Source organism: Malania oleifera, chromosome 2, assembly GCF_029873635.1.
Source record: "Malania oleifera isolate guangnan ecotype guangnan chromosome 2, ASM2987363v1, whole genome shotgun sequence".
Lineage (NCBI taxonomy): Eukaryota > Viridiplantae > Streptophyta > Magnoliopsida > Santalales > Ximeniaceae > Malania > Malania oleifera.
In genome coordinates this window covers 132,769,111-132,792,401 of record NC_080418.1, presented here as the reverse complement: position 1 = coordinate 132,792,401, position 23,291 = coordinate 132,769,111, and the positions used below count along the sequence as shown (strand labels likewise).

Here is a 23,291-nt window from a genome sequence, read left to right as displayed (position 1 = left end):
GGAGAAATCGTTTATGTTTGATTTAATTTTCGGTATGAACTAATTTTTGTATTCTAGGAAAACGATGTAGCCTAGTTTTAAACTATGCTTGCTCTTCGATGCTAATCTGAAGTAGTTTTCTTTAATGTTTGTCAGAGTTATTCTACGCTTAATGCTTTTAATTAATTGGTCATTAATTAGATGATGTTGGTCTTGTGATTTGCTACCGAAAGGGAGAATTATAGGATAGATCTTGGATAATTCAGTGTAGGTGAATATAGAAATCGAAAGACTTGTATGAACTTACGTAGTATAAAAAAATCGAGAGTCTTATTACGTTCTTACGTTATTAATTTGCATATTCTTATGTTAAATAATAAACAAAAATAAGTTCTGATTGACTATCGAAAGAGGCTTTTGGAAAAATTGGAGATTTGCTAACAAACAGAGAAAACGAAGTTGAATTAGCTAGATGAGTAAATCATAGTGAGAAACTGGGTAAAATCGATTTCCTAGAAGTTTTTACCCTCATTAATTTGATATGTGGCAACTAGTTTTATTTTCCTTTGAATAGTTTATTTAAAGTAGCCTTATTTCAATTTTGCATTCTAAAATTATTAATATTTCTAAATAAAATCAAGATTAGTATAATTTCGGTACTTGGTAAAATTAAGACACCAATCCCTGCAAACGATACTCTACACATCACTATATTATAAAACTATGATACTGTGCAATTGCAGTTTTGCAACGATCATATTTTTGGCGCCATTGTCGGGGATTGAGTTTTTCTTATTTTTGCCAATATCGATACAAAGTAATCTTGGCTTTAATTTAGAATTTTATTTTTATATATATATTTTTTATTTCTTTTTATTTTATTTTATTTTATTTATTTTAGGTGTTTTTTATGTTGGATGCGTCGTGCTAGAACCCATGCCATTATTCCTTTTGATCCAGAGATTGAAAGAACGCTCAGAGCACTAAGGAAAAAAAGGGTACTAGCTATGGATAACGGACAACAAAATGTGCAGCCACGTGCCTTGAAGGATTATGTATGGTCAGTTATGAATGACAACTATTCGGGTATTAGACGCCAGCCCATTAATGCCAACAATTTTGAGCTCAAACCCGCATTAATCAGCAAGGTGCAGCAGGGCCAATTCAGTGGATCACCACTTGATGGTCCCAATATCCATCTGGCGATGTTTCTGGAGATTTGCGACACTGTAAAGATCAATGGTATTACTGAAGACACCATTAGACTGAGACTGTTCCCTTTTTCTTTTGAGGGACAAGGTAAGAGATTGACTACAATCTTTACAACCGGGACGTACCACTAGTTGGCAGGACATGGCAGAAAAATTTCTAACTAAATTCTTTCCACGTGCAAAAACAACTCAACTCAGGAGTGAGATTGGTCAATTCAAGCAACATGATTTTGAATCACTTTATGAAGCTTGGGAAAGATATAAGGATTTGATTCGACGCTTCCCACAACATGGATTGCCGGATTGGTTGCACATTCAGATGTTCTATAATGGGTTAAATGGGCAAACTCGGACTTTAACTGATGCTGCATTTGGGGGAACTTTGATGTCAAAGACACCTGAGGGTGCTACTTCTCTTTTGGAAGAAATGACCTCCAATAACTATCAATGGCCAACCAAAAGAACTATGACTAAAAAAGTTGCTGGGATTCATGAATTAGAGTCGTTTGCTGCCCTTTCAGCTCAAGTTGCTTCTCCATCCCATCAGATTTCAGCTTTGACAACCCAGAGGATACCACAAAGTGCAGAATATGTGGCAGCTACAAGTAGGATAGATTTGAGCAATGAAGCGAGTCAAGAACAGGTTCAATACATCAACAATCGGAACTACAACTATTAGGATAATTATGTGCCACAATATTACCATCTAGGGCTTCGAAATCATGAGAATTTGTCTCATGGAAATACAAAGAATGTGCTGCAACCTCTTCTAGGACTTGAAAGTCAACAAAGCGAGAAGAATATGTCACTTGAGAAAGCCATGATATCATTTATTGAGGAGACAAAAGCAAGGTTTAAAAAGACTGATTCGGTTGGATAACATTGAGACTCATTGCAGCAATATGGGAGCCACTATGAAGAACACGACTAGTTTTCTTTAATGTTTGTCTGAGTTATTCTACGCTTAATGCTTTTAATTAACTGGTCATTAATTAGATGATGTTGGTCTTGTGATTTGCTACCGAAAGGGGGAATTATAGGATAGATCTTGGATAATTTAGCGTAGGTGAATATGGAGATCGAAAGACTTGTATGAACTTACGTAGTATAAAAAAATCGAGGGTCTTATTGCGTTCTTGCGTTATTAATTTGCATATTCTAATGTTAAATAATAAACAAGAATAGGTTTTGATTAACTAACGAAAGAGGTTTTTGGAAAAATTGGAGATTTGCTAACAAACAAAGAAAACTACATCAGATTATCATCAAAGAGCAAGCATAGTTTAAAACTATGTTACATCGTTTTTTCCTAGAATAAAAAAATTAATTCATGCCGAAAATTGAATCAAACATAAACGATTTCACCATGCTTTCTTTTATTTGAAGAGTAGAAGACAAAACAACACCCACAGCACCGCCGTCGCGCGCCGCGAACACCCCGAGCACCGCCGTTGTTCGCCGCTTTTCGGTCCCGAAAAGATATTAATTTTTCAGCGTACCGCCAACCACCTCCCTTGTTGCTGTGTGTGTTGACCTTCTTCCGCATCCGCATCCGCCTCCAAAAGCCTCCCGAAAGACCTCCTCGGCTACCTCCAACAAGACCTCCCCGGATGCCTCCCTGTGCTCACGGCCTCCTCTGCATGTCTCCCACAAAAAATCCTCCTGTGCGTGTTCCTCCCAAAATAAATCCTCTCCCTATATCTCCTACAAAGAAGCCCTTCAACCGAATCACTCCCAGCCCCCAGTTCGGCCTCCTCTTCGTGTGCTCCCCCAAAAATTATTCAAAATCCTTTTTTCTCCCCTTTTTCTTCTTATGCGCGTCGCCCCCCTTTGAAAACCTATGCGTGTTGCATGGCCGGGTCACATCAGATGACCCGGTCTCTTCCCTTTTCTTTTCTTTTTTATTTCCATGTTGTTCCAGCCCTCTCTAAAAGCCCACACACATGGCTTTTTCTTTTCTTATTCTCTTTATTGCTAACACAAATTTGGCCCACCATTGTTGACTATTCAATTTTGAATTTCCAACCCAAAGCCACTAATTTTGACTTTTCAAAATTGAATTTCCATCTAAATGCCTTCTCAGCCCACATTGCACTCTCACGGCCACCTTGATTTAACTTTGAAGCTCACTCTTCGCACAACATATATTTACATATATATTCATAAATATATATATATATATATATTTTTAAATGTCCAAGAGACCCTTTGGTGGGTACTTTTGGAACTCACGTACATGGCACCTCTTCATGCTTACAGTTCGCATAGTGCATGCGACGTCTCCTTGTGTAGAGCATGACCTCTCCACATTTTTTAAATTTTCGGATTTAATTTCCAAAAATTTTCTTTCTTTTCTTCAAATCTACAATAAAATCAAATGACCGCAATGAGACCTAAAATCGGCAAAAATTAAATAAAATTAGGCCAAAGTTTAAAGTCAAGAAGTGTAAAATTATTCTAATTTATGCCACTCATCAAACACCCCCAAACTTAAAGCTTTGTTTGTCCTCAAACAAAAGGAAACAAAATAAAAGACCACTAAAGACAATATCAACTAGACCCCGTAGAGTAGTATCATCACTCACCAAGCCACACTCTGAATTTAGATTTCATCACTAGCATCTTACTCTTTTAACATCAAAGATGGCAGGAAAATCAATCAAAAATTTTGCAATTTGTCAAGCAAGAGTTAGGTGTTTACTTCAACCTAAAGCTACGACCTTGAGTGTGTGTGTGATATAGTCAATTTAACTCCAAACCACCAACAAATTCAGATAACAGTAGAACAACTGAAACCAGAAGAATTTTCCCAAAAATTAACCCCATAAGTCCAATTTTCAGAAATCCTCTCCACTAGTGTAGTTAAACGCCAAAATCAGAGATCAAAAGGTCTTTAATCAAGGTTGTAATGACAGGCCACTAGGTGAGGGCTATGAAAAAAATGGATAAGGAAAATTAAAGCAAATTGGGAAAAATACTTGGTGGAAAGAACAAATAAAGCGATATCCATAGGAATCAAACCATACTCTCTCTTGACAATATGCTCATACTGATGACGATATTGTTGTTGTTGTAACCAATGAAGTAGTATCAAGTACACCTTTAACAAAATCTAAAGTGATCCATACTCCACTTATTAAGTCTTCTCTCTTTCTTTCTTTTTCTTTCTTTTCTCTTCTTCTTCTTCTTCTTCTTCTTCTTCTTCTTTTTCTTTTCTTTTTTTCTTTTTTTTTTTGACAAAAATTACTCTTTAAATGTAAGTTTCCACCAAAGTATTTTCTCAAAATGTAAACGTAATTTCATGGTTTTTCAGGCTTAGAACGGGAATGGTTTATGTGGTTAAAAGAACAAATAAAGGCTTATGTAGCATGAGGCTCAAGGGGGTTGACTATGGAAATACATCATGCAATGATGGCATGATAATCAGGATGGCTGGGAAAGCCTTTTTTGGTTATGACAAAAACACAAAAATTTTGCCTAGATCATTTCTCTAATATTTGGTATCAACTAGGATTTCGCCTCAAGGATTCATCAACGGATTCTAGAGCAAAGCAAGATTGAACTCCTCTGACCCAATCAATTCTACTTATTCTCTTTATAAGCAAAATGGAATAGAGAAAAAGAACGACTATGTACGCAATTTATGTTCAAGGACAAAGATTTAAATCAAAGTACCCACAAAACTCAGCTTGACAAAAAAGAAATTTTTGAAAATTTTTCTCAATCCCATTCTCAATCACAAATTTCAGAGCTATAGGGAAGTCAATCATACTCAAATACATGCTTGGTAAGAGAATTCAACAACTCAAGACTTATAAGATCACACGTAAAGAAAAAATAATCACAAGAAAAATAAATAAACATAACTAACAATCAATACGACCAAATCAAGAAGCTAGTGAGGAAGGAGGGTGGTGGCCACCTTTCTTTATGGGTAGCCGCATTACTTCATACTAATTGCCCTTGTTTAGGATTCCTATGCAGCTGAGTGTTAGGAATGAGAGGCTTATGAGGGATTTCTGAAGGTTTGAAGATAGAAACTAAGAGAAATCAAATTACTAGTTGGGGGAAAATGTAAGTCTAGAAGAAGGGTGGTCTTGATCTCAGTATTTAATGTGGTGTTCAAAACAGAGGTCCTGGGGGAAAATGACCTTGGCAAATCCCTAAGTCTAGGCTAATTGATAGTACCAATGACCTCCCAAAAAAAAAAAAGAGAAGAAGATAGGATTCTGATGCTGGTATTATTGGTCACTGAAGTGAGCCCCTCAAATCCATTTCTCAGCTCTCATAGGCTTTCTTTGTGTAATACAAAGTTGGCAATGGTGTGAGAATAAGGAATTGTAGGAAGGTCTAGGGTTTCCCCTTGCCTTTACTGTTATAATCTACACAATGCTCCCATTTCTAGTTTTCTTGCTAGTGAAGGGAGTGATATTTCTTCAAGTTTGGGGTTTGGAAGGACCTTGAATGAAAGAGACTGATGATCTTTATTTGCTCTTGAATACGCCTGATTATTTATAGTTGCCTTCCACATAAGATGTAGACGTTGGACCCTCTCCACTTTTCGCTGTCTTGCAGCATCTTTCTATTCTCATTCGTTCCATGCACCAGTTCCTTTTCCTTCGACTGCTTTTGCTTGGAAAGGCTAAGGTTATTTCTGAAGTAAAAGACTGACGTTTGCACAGCTATTGTTCATAAAATTAACACTAATTTGCCGCCAAAGAGGCAGCCTGACAAGGCATTATCCCTGAATGTTTGTGTTCTCCATCATTGTAGCAATGAGGGTAGCTCTCATCCTTACAAACTGCACCACCACTAGATGCGATTGGAAATAATTTATTTGATACTCCTGAATTTCAGCAGGTGTGCCCATACTCTATAAAGGACTTTTCCCTTAAAGTATGCAAGCACTTTGAAGGAGGTACAGAGGGCAAGATACTCAGGTATTGTGCTATTTTTGCATTTGGTGTATTTGGTTGAGTATAATGCAAGGGTTTTTAAGGTTCAAGCAATTTCCATCGACATTTTGTTCAATAGAATTGCTTTTCTTGCTTCTTTTTGGTGTTTGGCTTCTGGAACTTTTAGAGGAGAGCCCTATATCCACATCCAGAGAGTTCAGAAATCATTAATTCATTAGTTTGTTTTGTACTTTTTTCCCTTATTTTTTAAGAAGATATCTTAACACCTCTATTGTAATTTTCTCTCTCTTTTCAATAAGGTTCATTTTTTATCCCCCCAAAAAAAGTGTCATCCTGCATCAATGACTACTTTACTTTATCACTTACTCGTCATTCTTTTCTTCTTCCCAATCGTCTATAGAAAGCTAGAAGTGAGTTTGACCCCCCTTTTTCCCCCAACTTCTCCTTTTTAAAAGTAAAATCTAGGTATAACACATTCCATAAACAATTTTTTTAGCTTTTAAAAAGCCAGCTGATGTAGGACAAAAAGCAAGACCTTGGAAAGATCATTGTTGGAGAATACTTGAAAAGAATCAAGTAGAGAATTGTTGGGTTTAGTCATGTAATGTGATATTAGGGTTATATGAGTTTCACGTGAAGAAGCTTTCTTATAAATAGTGTGTGAAAGCCATGTTGTAGGAAGTTGTTGAATTTGATCTGAAGTAAACATGAGTTTCCCCCTTGTATCTCCCCCCTCCTCTCTTCCCCCCTTTCCTCTTCAATTTCTTCTCGTCTCTCCCATGGTTGCAGATCCTTGATACTGCCCCTGCATCATTCGGTATTCAGAGCCAAACCACGATCACACCATTCTTCCATTTTCAATTTCCCCCATCTTCACCTCTTCTTCTCTTCTTCTATGTTGCTCACCCTGATTTCTTTCTCTCTTCTCTATTCTGCTCTGTTCTTAATGCAGTACTGCAAATCTCTCTCCTTCTCCCTTCTTTTTTTCTTCCTCCTCCTCCTCCATCATTATTCTGCCTGTTCTGTCTGCCCTTCTCCATCCTATCTTTATCTTTCTCTACTCTGTCCAGTCTTTTTCTTCCTCTTATTCTTCTTCTCCTCCTCCCATAATTCTCTCAAATATCTCTGATTTTTGGGTTCTAGTCACTGCCTTACATTAACATCAATGAAAATTCCAGAAAGCAGAGGCACTGTTTATCTGTTACTTCTCCAAAAATTACAGCCATTCACCTTTATTTTGAAACACTAATTTCCAGACATGATCTTACGACACCACATCACAATCAGAAACAGAGCCCACCAAAAGGCCTACCTGCAAATTTTCATCGGCATCCAACCACATGTGTGGTCCCATGTGCTGTCAGAAGGTTGACCAGCTGATGGCCCTTCGAAAATCCCAACCTCCATTACTTTTATAATCACACCACCACCACCACCACCATTGTAACCTCCACCACTTGATCTACCTTCGCCAGAAATCTCATTGCCGGAAGACCCTCACTGGAGTCTCAAGTGCCCCATGCTCCGGCAATGCGCAAGGAACCTTGTCACTCTGTCTGCAATTTCCTGTTGTGCGAGAAATTGTCCGAGTCTCATATTTGGGTTTTCTCCGCGATATTTTGACATGCAACAACATATTTTGATTATATACAATATATTGTATGCAAGCGCAATAATTTGCTACAAAAAGCAAGAAATTGTCGCTGCCAGCATCAAGAATCAGGTTTTATTGCAGAAATTTGTGAATTTTATAAGTGAATTTGTTTATTTCTACGTGATACTCAAGATTAAAGGTGACTTGGTGATATATAGATTGAGAATTGAGGCCAAATTTTGTTAAGTACCTCTGGTGATATATATTTGCAGCGGGTATATGTATAATTCCAGCTATATGGTGACAAATTATAGGACAAAGGCATGCCATTTATCATACCCTAGGCAAAATTTCAAGCTTTTTCTCACCTTCCTCAAGTTTGGAGGAAATGTTTGCAAAATCATCATTGATGGGAGATGCCCTATGAATGTGGTTTCTACAAATTCCACTTATATGCAACTTCATCCAAAACCTTACCCAAAGCCTTTTAAGATATCCTAGATTGATAACACTATCAATCATGTTTGTGGAAGATGTTTGGTTCGTATCTAAATGGGTGACTATTTTGATAATGTTTGATGTGATATCATACCTATGAAGATTAGCCATTACTCCTTGGTTCTCCTTGGTTGGATGATTTTGGTGTGGCTCTAGGGCATGAGAACACATATGTCTTCCACTATAATGGTCATAATATCATTTTGAAGTCCACACTACTAACCAAACAAGACAAAGAATCTGTTAAGAGTTACTCAACTTGAAGACACTACAAGCAAGGAAATGAATTTGTTTGAAGACATCCAAAAGTTTTTCAAATATTCCTATCCTAGAGTTTGTCAAGTTGGATGAGTTCATCAATCCCAACTCTCAACTCAAGTCTACATGCTGCCAAAGGATTGTGGTTTTATGTATCACTCAAAATTTGAGGCCAATTTTTTTCTAAATGGGGGACATTTGATGTAGGACAAGAAGAAAAACCTTGGGAAGATCCTTGTTGAAGAATACTTCAGAAGAATTGGATCGAGGATTATTGGATTTAGTTAGTAGTTTACCATGTATTTAGTTTAATTAGTATTACATGTATTTGGGAACTTTTACAAGGTCCTTTTAAAAAGGCATAGGGGCAAACAACACTGAAACTCCTTTCTCCTAATGTATGCATTGAGTTATGCTAGTAGTGAGGATCATGCTCATTTATTTCTTTCATTGCTTGGTCAAATGCAACAAACTTTTCAAGTTGTTTGGCAAGTCTTGGGTTTGACTTGATTATTTGGAGGATTTCATGCGTATTGATTTTAGAGGTTTTGGGAGGCATAAGAATGCATGACTTATGTGGCAAAATGCTTTTTGCTATTTTATATATATATATATATATATATATATAAAGTAAATAAAGGTAATTTATTGAAAAGGCATCAAGGAGATGCTGGCCCGAGTTACAAAAAATCAACCAACCTAAAGGGTCTCACAAAGATCAAAGATCACATTAAAATCATATACAACATTTCCACTATGCCAGCTAGTAGCTACCTTTAACCACTACTCTTTGCTTGTTTGAAACGCTGAGGTTGAATTACGAAACACTCTCTTGTTTTTCTCCTTCCATACACACCCAAAAATTGCAAGGGGAATGAGAGAGAAAGCCTTCTTCTTCTCTTTTTTTTTTGCCCAAATCCCTCTCCAGGCCCAATGCCCCCCACCCCCCCATGCCCCCAAAATAGAGTTGGTGGTGATCCACCGTTGTCCAATCAAATTCAGAGCCAAATTCCACAGCCTAGTCCAAAGACAATGAAGGAGGATATGCTCAACTGATTTAGAATCAGCCATGCAACGGAAGCATCTATTGGTAACAGAACCCCCTTCTCTGCAAGTTATCCAAAGTCAGGATCTTACCATGAGTTGCTTCCCAAGCAAGGAAGGCAACTTTTGTGGGGGCAGCGGTGTTCCAAATTTGAGTCCAAGGAAAAAGTAATAATGCTAGACTCCAAATGATAGAGATTCTAGTAAAAAGATCTAACAGTGAAGACGAAGACCCCCTTCCCATCTAAGGTCCAAATTGGCTGATTTGTGCTATTTTGAATTTTTGATGCTGGAAGTTGTAAAGATAGTTGTAGAAGTCTGTGAGCTGGTGGAGTTCCCAATCTTCCAGATTTCTAAAGAGGGGGATGCTCCAAAAGAGCCCCTAAGCTGAGGTTTGGAGGTGTTGGCAGATGCAGGCATCTTTGTCGGAAACCAAGTTATAAATGGTTGGGAATAAGACACTAAGGGCCTCCTGATCGTGCCACACATCATGCCAAAAGTAAATGCTGTCCCTGTTCCCCCCTTGGAATCTAATGCAGGAAAAGAATCATCTCTTTTCTGATGAAGTTCCACACCCCTACACCATGCAGTCATTTGCCAGCCTTTATGATCAAGCTCATATTTCCTGGCAATCATTCCCCAGAATCCCCACCAAAGGTGTTCCTTCTTAATCATGAATCTCCATAACCATTTCTCAAGTAGGGCTTTTTTGAAAAAGTTTAGGGGCTTCAAACCCAAGCCTCTTGAACGAATGGGTCGTTTCACCATACCCATTTGACAATGGTGGAACTTGAATTCCGGCCCCAAGCTCCCCTGAAGGAACCTCCTTTGAATTCCCTCAAGTCTCTTGGCACCAGAAACCGAGAGGGGCAAGAGGGACATGAAGTAAACAAAAGATTTGTCAAGGTGCTTTTATTGAGGGTGAGTCTGCCACCTTTTGACAGAAAAATTCCTTTTCCATCCTACCACCCTTTTTTTGAATTTTTCAACAATGGGATCCCACACTCTTTGTCTTAGAATTCAGCGCCAAGAGGTAGCCCAAGGTAATTGACAGAAAATTTTCCATATTACATACCAAAAGGCCAGCAAAAAGAGGCCTATCCGCAGTTCCACCAAGATACATCTCAGATTCAGAATGTCGAGATGGTTGTCCTTACAAAAGATGATTGTGTCATCTGCAAACAGGAGACGTGAGACCTCTAGGCCCACTCCTGCCAACTCTTAGGCCTTTCATAAGCCCTTATCTGGTAGCTTGTTCCAACATGAGGCTCAAAACCTCCATAACAACAATGAACAAGAAGGGGGATAAGAATCCACGTATTAGTCCTCTAGAAGAACAAAAGAAGTCAGTAGAACATCTATTGATAAGAATTGAGAAACTTGGTATGTTGTTGCAATGAGCGACCTACACCAGCTCTTCCCAAAGCCCTTTTTTCCTTAGAAGATAAAGGAGAAAGTTCCAGTTGACGTGATCAAAGGCTTTCTCCATGTCAAGCTTGCACACCACCCCATTTTTCTTTTCCCTCCATTTAGAATCCACCACTTCATTGGCAATGAGGGCTGCATCCATGATCTGCCCACCAGCCACACAGGCATGCTGATCTTGCCCAATGACTTCCCATATGGCTCTTTTGATCCCGTGTGGCAAAGATTTTGGCAAGAATCTTGTAAATGCTTCCCACCAAACTGATTGCGCAAAGCCACTTTATGTTGGCAGCCACAGATATTTTCAGAATTAGAGCTAGGAAAGCGGCATTGATGCTGCTCAAAAATCTACCTGACATAAAGAATTCCTCAAAGGTGTTGACAAAGTCCTGTTCGAGCATGCCCCAGTTTGACCAAAAGAACAATAGGGTGAACCCATCTGGCACTGGCACTTTGTCTCCATTGCATTCACCGATGGCATGGAGAATTTCCGCTTCCTCAAAAGGTCTCTCTAGCCACTCTGTAGTGGAGGATCTGATAGATTTAAAGCTGATACATTCTCCATGCATTCATCGATGGCATGGAGAATGCTTTTTGCTATTGTATGGGCACTGGTTGGAGAGGATTTCTGGGTTGGGAACACAATTATTTTTTCTGGTTCCCATGTGGGTTTTCTCTAGAGGGTGTTTTGGTTGCATAATTTTTTCAGATATCCAGCATGATTGCGTCGCTCTATTAGTTTAATTTTGTTTGCTAGTGCATTAGCTTTTTTCATTATTTCATTTTTCCCTTTGAGGATTTCTAATCCTCCTTGTAAATTCAACTATGTTAATAATTTTAAAGTAAAAATATATATATGGATGCAAAACAGAAAATAAAATCCAGACAGGCCTTTCTATGATATTATGCCAATATTGCATTATCAATGACATTAGTTCAGACATTATTACAATACCTTCATTGCAGAGGGAGTCATATAAATACAGCAACCAACTTGATACTATACATACCAACAAGCATTAGAAGCAGAAAGTGAGAACAAAAGGTAAATTTTTATACTCCTTAATGACTAGAAACATTTGTATACCATGTGATGCCAGAGTAGCTTTCAGTGAATCTGAATCCGCCCCTTTTGAGTATGGATCCCTGAAGGGGGAGAAAAAGAATAAGGTAAAGGAAAAATGAATCAATCAAAACTGTTTGGGCTTCTGGCTTATCCCCAATTTACTTCCCTGGATCCACAGAAATCCAGATGTTTATACAAGGAAAAAAAGCAAAAACAAAATAAATAACAGATGGAAACGTCAAGGAGATAAAAATTTTCGGCTATTCTCCCTGCAGCTACAATAGACATGAATTAAATGATTATTCTGCTACTCCTGCAAACAGATTACAAGTGTAATCAAATAGAATCAAAACCCAAGATATCAAGCCCAGTTTAACAAAACGGATGTAAGTGCCAAGCTAAAGTTTGGCTCGAACAGTAATCAAGACATTTGAGTTCAATACAAAAGTTCAAAAACCTGTCGAGAAAATATTAAAATAATACATATAATACTATGTAGGATACTGATTTTGTGGAGGCAAATTAGTGGTATTCAAGGTCTGAGTAATGCAACAAATCAGCCAAATTCCTAAATAAATACAATCAGTACGGAAAATTTTTGAACTGAAACCAAACCAAAATCAATGGCCAACCAAAAGTGTGGTTAACTGATGGTTTGGTCAGTCCCACTGTTCTTTTCTCATTTTTCTTTTTGGGGTCCCCTTTTTCCCCTTTAGTTTAGGTATGGATTTTTTTTTAAAAGGGAAAAAAAAAGTTATTAGAGCCACTAATCAAAATAGGCAAGCCCTAGACCATCACTTTTACCCCAATGGCCAAGGACACTGCACAGCAGGGAGATGAGAGCTTGAAGAAATGAAATGGAGGTGCAGCGATGAGGAGATGTGTGTATGCGTGTGTGTGAGTGCACGTGCGTGTGTGTATATGTGTGAGAGAGAGAGTAAGAGAGAGAAAGAGGATATGAGATCTGTCACAGGAGATTGAGGGTCTCAAGAGTGGGCAAAAGTCTGAGGATAAGATAGAACTACATCTAGGTTTGAACTGGGTTTGTTCAGTACTTCACTACAGTCTATTCTTGTATATTACCCATTAAACTACTGCTTTACATATTAATTACCATATAAATACATAATTTTTTCATGGTTTCAGCAACTGCAGTTTATTGAAACTAAAAACCGAAACTGAAATTAATAACAGGAAAAAAAGAAAAAAATAAAAACAAAGAAAAGCTGAAACCGAACAGAGCAAAATGGTCACCACAAATTCCTATTCATTGTCTTTTGGGATATTGGGATATTTTTTAACACCACCAGTGATGCACTCACTGTTCTAATCTTTTCAGAAATAGCTGGTCCCAACTCAGGGTAAAGGAGGAGGGTTGCATTAGGTAGCTGACAACTAGCATTAAACTTGTCAAATCACTATAATACGAATCCTTATCGATTATCAGCTGGGGCATCCCCTCCGAGTGATTCATAGCAATTATACTACACAGGTGTAGCGAAAAGCAAGCAAGGATCTAGGACGTTGCCCCAAAGGGAAGCGCAGTGTCGGTGCCCAGGTATAGTGTCAAATATGCAAGGGTTTCGGCATCATTCTAGATGTGGCCAGGTAAAGAAGTTAGTTCAAGAGACTAGGATGTGAAGCGCAGTGTCGGTGTCCAGGTATAGTGTCAAATATGTAAGGGTTTCGGCATCATTCTAGATGTGGCCGGGTAAAGAAGTTTGTTCAAGAGACTAGGATTAGATTAGCAACTTAGAATACAAGGACACTCACAGGTAAAAGCATGGAGATAGGGGACACAATGATTAGAAGAAAAATGAATGCAATATGCCTTCAAGAAGCAGGCAGGGGAGAAAGCTAGCGAAATTAAAAAATCAAGATTCAAAATTTGATATACTAGAAAAGAAAAACATAAGAAAGGGGTAAGAGTCGGAATAATTTTTTTTTATAACAAAAGAAGATTTCATTAATAGATAAAGAATTTACAAAAAGAAGAATGAGACATCTCCCGAGAAAAAAATTGAGACAATCCAAAAAAAATAAATAAATAAAAGAAAAGAAAAACAACAAAGAGGGAAAAGAACATCAAGTCAACAAATTCCTCCTTTGAAACTCTTGAAAGCATTTCCCTCTAAAAAAATCCATAACCCACACATCACAGTGTTGTAGGAATCAATGTAGACAAAGACTTAAAAGATAGTATTGTAGATGTCCAAAGAGTACAGGAGAATCATAAAAATAAAGATGGTCTTAGGCCAAGAGATAATAAATGTCATTAGTGCCTATGATCCCCAAATAAACTCAACAGAAAATCTTAAGAGACAATTTTAGGAAGATATAGAATCTCATTAAGGATTAAGAGCAGATTGAATGGACATGCTGAAAGAATAATGAAGGTTATAAGACAATATATGGAGGACATGGATATAGAGATAAAAATGAGTCTGGGGATATAATCTTAGACTTCACCAATAACTGCTTGCTTTAAAATGAGAGAACACTTAATAACCATCAAGAATGGACAAAATAAAAGTAAAATAGATTTTTTTTCTTAACTAAGAGGGTAGCATGTAAGGATTATAAAGTATCCCAGACAATGTTTTAATAGGTGAAAACATAAGGCGAGGTGTTCTAACCTTTACAAGGCGAGGTGTAAATTTTAAGGCATTGAGGTGTAAGCCTTTCGAGAATTTTTTTTTTTTAGATAAAAAAATGTAAATAAACTACGTATATTTTACAAATAAAGAAAAATTAAAAAATCACAAATTTAATGTAAAAAAAAAATCAAATATAATTTGCAAACTACTTGAGCATTGAAATATTGCTAACTTCAATTCATTACATAAATCATGACAAGAGATAGCTATAACATTACAAAGTTCAAATTATTTTCAAGATCTAATGTACATCTCTCAATTTTTTTTAGAAAGACTAAGGTTCAAGAGTTTTAGAAATCAACTCATATTATGACATTCCTTTTAAATGTACACGAAGCTAAAATTTTCTAGCCAAATCTAGCTTGAGATTCGCCCACTCAAAATGCGTAAGCCTCAACTTAAAAGAGCAAAAGGCATGCCTTTTGTACTAATGTGTAAGCCTTAGCGTGTAATGCATTAGCCTTTTTGGGATTTGACAATTTGGATTGAGCCTCAAGGCATTTTAGATCTACCTTGCCTTGAGGCGAGCCTTGATTGAGCCTTTTAAAACATTGATCCTAGGTGAAAGCTTAACTACACAACATAGAGTTTTGGTGCAAGATAACTATGTGGTGGAACCTAAAGGGAGAAAATATAATACAACTTGAAGATTAAATGATCAAAGATGGTGAGTGGACAATAGAGGATGGTGTAGAGAGAAACACTCTTTGGAGTAGGATAGCTAGCTCTATTAAAAAGATAGCAAATGAGATTTTCAGAGAATCAAAATAAAGATTCTCAGATAGCAAAGGAAGTTGGTGGTGGGATCAAGATGTCCAAAAAGCTATAAAGAAAAATAGAATTTGGTAAAAAACATGCAAAATGTAGAAACATGGAAAACTTTGAAAAGTATAGAGTCATTTTTAAATTATTTATATCTACATTAAATACTAAAGAAGGGGAAATAGTCATTTTTAAACTAGCAAGAGCTATAGAAAGAAACAGCAAGGATCTAGGTAATAATGTTAAATGTATAAAAAGTGAGGATGCTATTGTGTTGGTTAAGGAAGAAGACGAAAGAAAGGCAGCCAAGTTACTTTAGTAAGCTATTTAATGAAAATCAAGTAGAAGACTTAAACTTAGAATTGGCAAATGAGGAAAAGACTAAAAATATGAGATTCATTAGCAAAATTAGAGTTAATGAAGTTAAGTTTGCATTTAAAAAGATGAAAAATGGAAAATCTATGACTGGATAGCATCCCAATTGAAGTTTGGAAATGCCTGGGTGATAATGAAATTATATGGTTGAATAATTTATTTAATACAATTATAAAAACTAAGAAAATGATAAATAAGTGGATGGAAAACACTTCAATATCAATATATAGAAAATAAAGAAGATATTCAAAATTGTAATTACTCTCGGGGAATTAAACTTATAAATACAATGAAACTATAGGAAATGCAGTTGAAGAAAGATTAAGGTTAGAAACAAGGGTCTCAGAAAATCAATTTGGTTTTACGACTATAAGATCTACTATAGCAGCTATACATCTTTTTAAGAAGATTAATGGAAAAGTTTAGGGAAAAGAAGAGGGACTTGCATATGGTATTTACTAACTTGGAGAAAATGCACGATGAAGTACCTAAGAAAGCTCGATGGTGGGTTTTAGAAAAATAAAAAAGGGGATGGGGGGCCCATGTATTAGGTACATTGATGTCATTAAAGATATATATGATGGAGCAATGACTAGCATTAGGACCACAGGTGGAGAGGGTCAGGAATTTCCAATCATGATAGATGTATGAAAGGATCTATGTTGAGCCCTTATCTTTTTGCTCTTGTAATGGATGAACTTACTAGGAGTATACTAAATGAGGTTCCATGGTGTATGTTGTTTACCTTGGATCTATTATGCAAGTTGAAGTAGAAATTGAAGAAGATGTAATTCATAGAGTTAAAGCAAGTTGGGTAAAATGGAGAAGTGCTTCAAGCATGTTGTGAAATTGTAAAATATCCTAAAATTAAAGGAAAGCTTTACAAGATAGTTGTAAGACAATTTATGCTATATGAATCAAAATGTTGATCAACTAATAAACAACATATCTAAAAATAAAAGTTGCTAAGATGAAAATGCTAAGGTGAATGAGTGGTATAATGTTAAAAGACAAATTGAGGAATGAACATGTTCGCGATAAGTTAAACGAAGGTGTGGAAGATAAGATAAGGGAGCAGCAATTCAGATGGTTTGAGCACTTGCCACATATGCCAAATAGTGCGCTAGTGAGGAGGAGTGAGCTAGTTACTATAAGGGGCAATAGAAAAGGTAGGGGTAGGGTCGGTAGACATAAAATAACAAGAAATGAGATAGTGAGTAAGGATCTAATAGCCTTGACTTTGTCGGAGGAAATTTTCCATAATCATGTAAATGCACAAAAAAGGATTCATGTAACTGACCCCACCTAGTGGGACTTAAGGCTTGACTTGTTGTTTTTGTTCATCTTTTGGAATATTTTTTAATAGCCACACAAAAAAGATATTCTCAAGGATGCAGAAGACATCAACGGAGAGTACTCCATCACAATTATATTCAAATTCACAACTTCAAGGCATGGGTTTTCACTAGCATGTCCAGGAGAAGGGGAAAGGGTTACTCAAAGACACAAGTTGTGGTGGGCAATAATGTCTAGGGGAGAAAAATATAGAAATGTTTGGTATATTACAAATGATTTTAATCTTGTCTACCACCCCAAGAGAAAGTGATGGGGAGAATGGGAGATAGTATGAGTTGCCAATGATGAATTTGAGGACTACATCCACTTGGAAGCTCTTATCGATCTCCCTTCAAGGTGGTGATTTCACACAGTCTAAGTTAGGGATGATACCTGTTCTTACAAGATCAAGTAGGTTCTTAATTTCGTCTACTTGTTATAAGTAATATTCAGGTTCAAAAGTTTCTCCCTAGACCAATCTTAGTTTGTCATACTATTATTGATTTTATTAATTCTTTCTCCTACTGATTTTTATTTTCGTATTTGGGTTGTAGCCCACTGGTGCTCATATTGTCCCTTTTTCTCATTTAAAAAAAAAAAAAAACACATTTGTTTCTCTTGCTCTTCCCTTCTCTCTTTAATAATTTTTATACTTCAATAAATTGTCTGCATGTATAGTTATGAAAATAAGACATTCATTCACATCCCTCCCCCCAAAAAAAATGTTGGGTTCCCCTACGTCAACATATTTATAACAAGTTCTTCAATATCCAACTATGAAGATATCCAAAATGATTGTAATACTGAATTAGAAGCAATGTCATGAAATTTGAGATAGAACAACTCCATACCAATTTGAAGGCCCACCAATGAAACTTCTTGTGTCGCATTGTCTCTTGTTAGTTCCACCTTTTTCAGAAAATTGGGTTTTGCTTTCAATGTTATTGCTGTCAGTGACACAACTTTCATCCGATACCAACTTCAATCTTTCCATATGATGCCTTGACAATTCACCGACTCCCGTCTCATCAACAGATTGACTCTGGATCCCCCTTAATTTAGCACCTGATCCACTAACATCCAAAGCAACAGAAGAGGAGTGGCGCTTGATCTTCCTTAATGCTCTTTCTGTGTTGTAAGATTCAACCTACAGCAATTGACAAAGGAAGAATAAGTTCTGAATAAAATACACCAAATCTAAAGGCAAGATGTTACCGAAATGTGCAAATTTTGGAAGAAAGTAGAAGATGAATTCAAGCACCAAACCAATGTTTATTTTGTTTATTTTATTTATTTTTTCACTCATTAAAAGTGAATTACTAGAAGCAATCAATATTGTTTCAGACATCCAATGCCAGATTGTATGTTATTAAATTAAATTAATCCATAAGGGTTTGTATGGATGCACAATCTGTTTTCCAAGCTATTGAATGCCTGAATATAAAACAAGTCAGCAGAAAAATACTAAGAACAGCAGGATTCTGATCATTGCACTGTTCTCAAACTTCTCTGCTCCTTTTGAAAAACCAGATATTGTCTGCTTCTGCTAAACCCAAATTATAAATTTTTATTGTGCCTAATTTTGAGCTCAACTCATAACCATTATCAAAGCTATTAGAAGGCCAGGACACTCAAGAGGACAGAAAATAAACAATGCAGCAGAAAAAGAGTGAGGCAAACTATGCCAAGCCAAAAAAAAGTATGAAAACTACTATAAACCCTTCTTTACCATTTCCTTTAGTCTAGGGCAACAAACCCAAGAATAAAAGCATTTCCAACAAGAGTTTCTTAATGGATATGTGATGTAGGACAAGGAAGAACTTGGGATGATTCTTGTTGGAAAATAATAAGAAGAATTGGGTAAAGGGATTCTTGGGTTTAGCTAGTAGTTTACCATGTGTTTGGTTTAATTAGTATTGTACGATATGTATTTGGGGGCTTGTTTGAGATATTTGTGTATTCTAGGGATATGTTAGTAACGTTAATAACATTATGTTCTTTTAGGGGTTTATATTAGTTTCATGTAAATAGGCTTCTTATAAATAGAGTGTGAAAGCCATGTTGTAGGCAGTTGCTGATGAATTTGAATTTTAATGCAGTTTTAGGGGTTTACATTAATTTCATGTGAAGAGGCTTCCTTCTAAATAGAGTGTGAAAGTCATGTTGTAGGCAATTTCCGATGAATTTAAATTTAAAGTGAGTATGATTTTTCTCCCTTGAATCTCCTCTCCCTCTCTTATCCTTCCTTCTTCTCTTCAATTTCTTCATCTTTCTCCCTGTGACAGCAGATCCATGATGCTGCCCCTGCATCATTTGGTATCAGAGTCCAACCACGATCTCCACTCTTCCATTTCGTTTCCCCCAACTTCCCCTTTCACTCTTCTACTTCCTTCTCTTCTCTGTTCTGTAACATCTCTCTCTCTCTCTGTTACTCTAAACTTTAATCCCAGATTTCATCCTCATCAACCCTGAATTTTCAATTAAAAAAAAAAACCAAGCAGTTCTGAACTTTTCTGAAAATTCCAGTCGTGTCCACAATCTTTCAAAGACATCTTTCCCAGAAGATTTTCAAGACACCTCCATGACCAACATAATTAGAAACCCCCTGAAATCCTTCCCCTGAAATTTTGTCATTTTCCGACCACTGGATGTCTCCTACGTGCCATCCAAACAGTCACCAGCCGTCAGCCCCTCAAAATCCCTAACTTCCTTCTCTTTTCTCATCACACCACCAACGCCATTGTACTTCCCATTCCTTGATCTCCCTTCACCACTAACATTCCAGAGGTCTCCCACACGCCATCTAAACATTCTACAGCCATCAGCCGCTCAAAATCCCTAACTTCCTTTTCTTTTCTCATCACACCACCAACACCATCGTACTCCCCATTCCTTGATCTCCCTTTGCCCAAAACATTTTACTGGAAATTCAACGAGGGCACTCATGCAGTAGTGATGCACATGAGAAAAGATGCTGGAGTACCCTGCAACTGACAGTTTCTTGAGGAATTGCCTTCAGCCAATCATGGGTTTCTTCCATGATAGTTTGATATGCAGCATGATATTTTGCATGTGGACTTGATAATTTGCTAGTGTGATAATTTGCTACAAAAAGCAAGAAATTGTCACTGCCAGCATCAAAAATCATGTTTTATTGCCGCAAATTGTGAATTTTTTAAAAGAATTTGTTTCATTTCTATATGATACTCATGAAGTCCCTTGTCGTTTTACACATATAGAATGAGAATTGTGGTCAAATTATGTTAAGGACTTTTGTAATACATATTTAGAGTGAGTATATCTACAAATCCAGCAATATGGTGACAAATTAATGGACGAAGGAATGCCATTTATCACACCTTGGGCACAATTTTAAGCTTTTCCAAACCTTTCTCAACCATGAAGGAAATGTTTGCAAAATCATCATTGATGGAAGATGGTTTCTATAAGGGGTCACTAGTATGCAATGCCATTCGGAACCTCACCCACAGCCTTATGAGATATCTTGGTTGATAACTCTACTATACATGTTTGTGAAAGATGTATAGTTCCTATCCAAATGGGTGACTATTTTGATAATGTTTGGCGTGATATCATATCCATGAATATTGGTCATGTACTCCTTGGTTCTCCTTGGTTAGATTTGGGTGTGACTTCCAAACATGAGAACATGTCTTTCACCATAATGATAAGAAGATCATTTTGAAGCCTGCTCTACCAATCAGCCAAGACAAAGAATCAGTTACAGTTACTCAACTTGAAGACACTATGAGCAAGGAAATGCAAGTGTTCAAAGACATCCAAAGTCTCTCGAACATTCCTATTGTTGAGTTTATCATCCTTGATATGTTCATTGATGCTAACTCTCAATTCAAGCCTATAATGCTACCAAAGGATCATGGTTTCTTGCATGACTCAAACACCGGCTTTTGAAGAGTCCAAGTTTGCCTTTTAATCCTCCAACATCTCAAAATTCGAGGGTGAAGTTTTTTCAAATTGGGGGAGATTTGATGTAGAGCAAGAAGCAAGACCTTAGGAAGATCCTTGTTCGAGAATAATTAAGAAGAATTGGGTCAAGGGATTGTTGGTAATAGTTTATTATGTGTTTACTTTAATTAGTATATTATTATGTGTATTTGAAGGCTTGTTTGTAGTAATGTAATCTAGGGGTATGTTTGTAACGTGATGTAGTTTTAGGGGTTTGTGTAATTTCATATGAAGAGGCTTTCTTACATATAATGTGTGAGTGCTGAGTTGTAGGCAGTTGTGATGAATTTTAATTTGAGGTGAACGTGAGTTTTTCCCTCGTGTCTACTCTCTCCTCTCTTCCCCTTCCTTCTCTTCAATTTCATCTTTTCTCCCCATGGCTGCAGATCTTTGATGCTGCCCCTGCATCAATATGTCCTAGGAAAAAAAAAAATTAACCACTGTGTTAAGAACATGAACACAAGCAAATTGCTTGGAGTAAAAGAATATATTTATCATTTGTTATTTGGCTCATTTTGAGAACTCCAATGTGTGATTAACCATTTGGGTCATCCCAGTCATTCAACTAATTAACCTGCAATGACAGATCTGAGTAGCTCAATCTTAGAAGGCAGATAGTTGATCCCTGCGGACTCCAGGGGCTAGTGAATTGTCAAGGGCTCTACATATACACACAATTCAAACTTCAATGAGTTCATGAGACAGCATGTCACATTCTCAGTTTGTCACCAATCAACTCAGCATGTCACATTATGAATCTTATTTAAATTATTTAAAAATGCATCTCCCAATGTTCTGTAATTAATTATAGAGGTAAAACCCATAGACGTTATATGCATAAAATGCTAAGAAACATTTGAACCATTTTATGCTTCAAATTTAATTTCTAATACGAAGTGAAAGGTATCTAGCCTCTCCCTTCCCTTAAATATTATACAACCAAATTTTCAAAAATTTAAAAATTGTGTTTACCATTAATAATTAACTATCAAAGTAAACTTATGCTTTGCTTCCCCCACTCCCCCCAAACCATCTCCTCCAGTCCTCAAAAGGAAAAAAGTTCTTCATCCACTGCTTTTACTCCTTTTTTTTTTTATGACAGAGGGGATTACTAGTCTTCCATTTAACTTCAGTAGTATATATATATTAGCATTATTTTGGGGCATACTTTGTGACAATCCAATTATGTTCATTATGCAACACTTCATGGATTGAGAATGCACCTAGCCCCCATCTGCTATCGACCTTCAACATTTGAAAACCTAGCAAAAGCAGCTATGGTTTAAGAAGTGAAGTTGAAACCAATAACCCCATAAGCAATAAGAATGCAAAGAATGTCAAAGTAGTAATGGCAAAGAAGAAAGGACATCCACCTTGAAAACAAACAGTAGAGTGGCCTAATGTCAAAGTCGTAATGGCAAAGAAGAATGGACATCCACCTTGAAAACAAATAGTAGAGTGGCCTAAGCGCGATATGCACAGATTGTGTTCCTTGTTTAAACACTTCCCATTCTTTGTAGACTCCATGTCAATTCCAGTTGTTCCCCCCTAACGTACGGTTCTTAACAACCAGAGTGTAAGCTCAACAAACAAAGATGAAAAGCCTTAGAATTAAATCAGTACATAGCCTATCAACTAGTTTTCAGCCCCATGCAATTGCATGGGCTAGGAAGCACTGCTACTGACACGGGACATGGATATGACAAGATATTATATGGTCAATTCAAAAAAATTGAGGATACGACACGGCAGGGGTACGTTAACAACTGATATCTAAAAAATAAAAAAAAACACACACACACACACACATATTTAGGCATGTTTTCCCATTAAGATAACAAATATTGTTGTAACTAATTTAAAATGAAATATAAGCACAATTCATGCAAAATGATCGACTACACATTTTTTACAAACTACACTTACACAATCATCAACTACATTCTTATTGCAGAATACTCATCCAACAACAAAAACAACTCAAGGCGCATATATGTATAAATATAAAAGCTTAATAGAGACTGGCAGACTGACAATGGTTTTAGAGAGGGGAAAATTCTGGGGGCTGGAGGTCTGATGGTGCTCTACAACTAGTGGCACTAGGTCTCCAAAGTACAACCACTCCAATATCAAAGAACCTCTTGGCTCTTAGTCTATCATCTTCTCCCTTTTCTTTCTTTTTTT

At 36.8% G+C, this 23,291-nt stretch overlaps 1 protein-coding gene and 1 non-coding gene across 4 annotated transcripts in view; both read right to left on the bottom strand.

Moving 5' to 3' along the window:
• LOC131148591 (exosome complex component RRP45A-like) overlaps positions 1-23,291 on the bottom strand; it is a 65,600-nt gene that overhangs the window by 10,106 nt on the left and 32,203 nt on the right. The window contains exons 8-10 of one of the 3 annotated variants that reach the window (XM_058098401.1): positions 17,972-18,267; positions 12,013-12,071; positions 11,881-11,925 (exon numbers count right to left, since the gene is read on the bottom strand). In XM_058098401.1, the coding sequence (XP_057954384.1) occupies positions 11,881-11,925; positions 12,013-12,071; positions 17,972-18,267 (400 nt within the window). The remainder of the gene's footprint in view (positions 1-11,880; positions 11,926-12,012; positions 12,072-17,971; positions 18,268-23,291) is intronic. The other 2 variants (XM_058098402.1, XM_058098403.1) reach the window with 2 other exon arrangements.
• LOC131149934 (small nucleolar RNA R71) lies at positions 1,381-1,487 on the bottom strand. The gene has a single exon (XR_009135326.1). It is a non-coding gene; the product is annotated as a small nucleolar RNA R71 (small nucleolar RNA).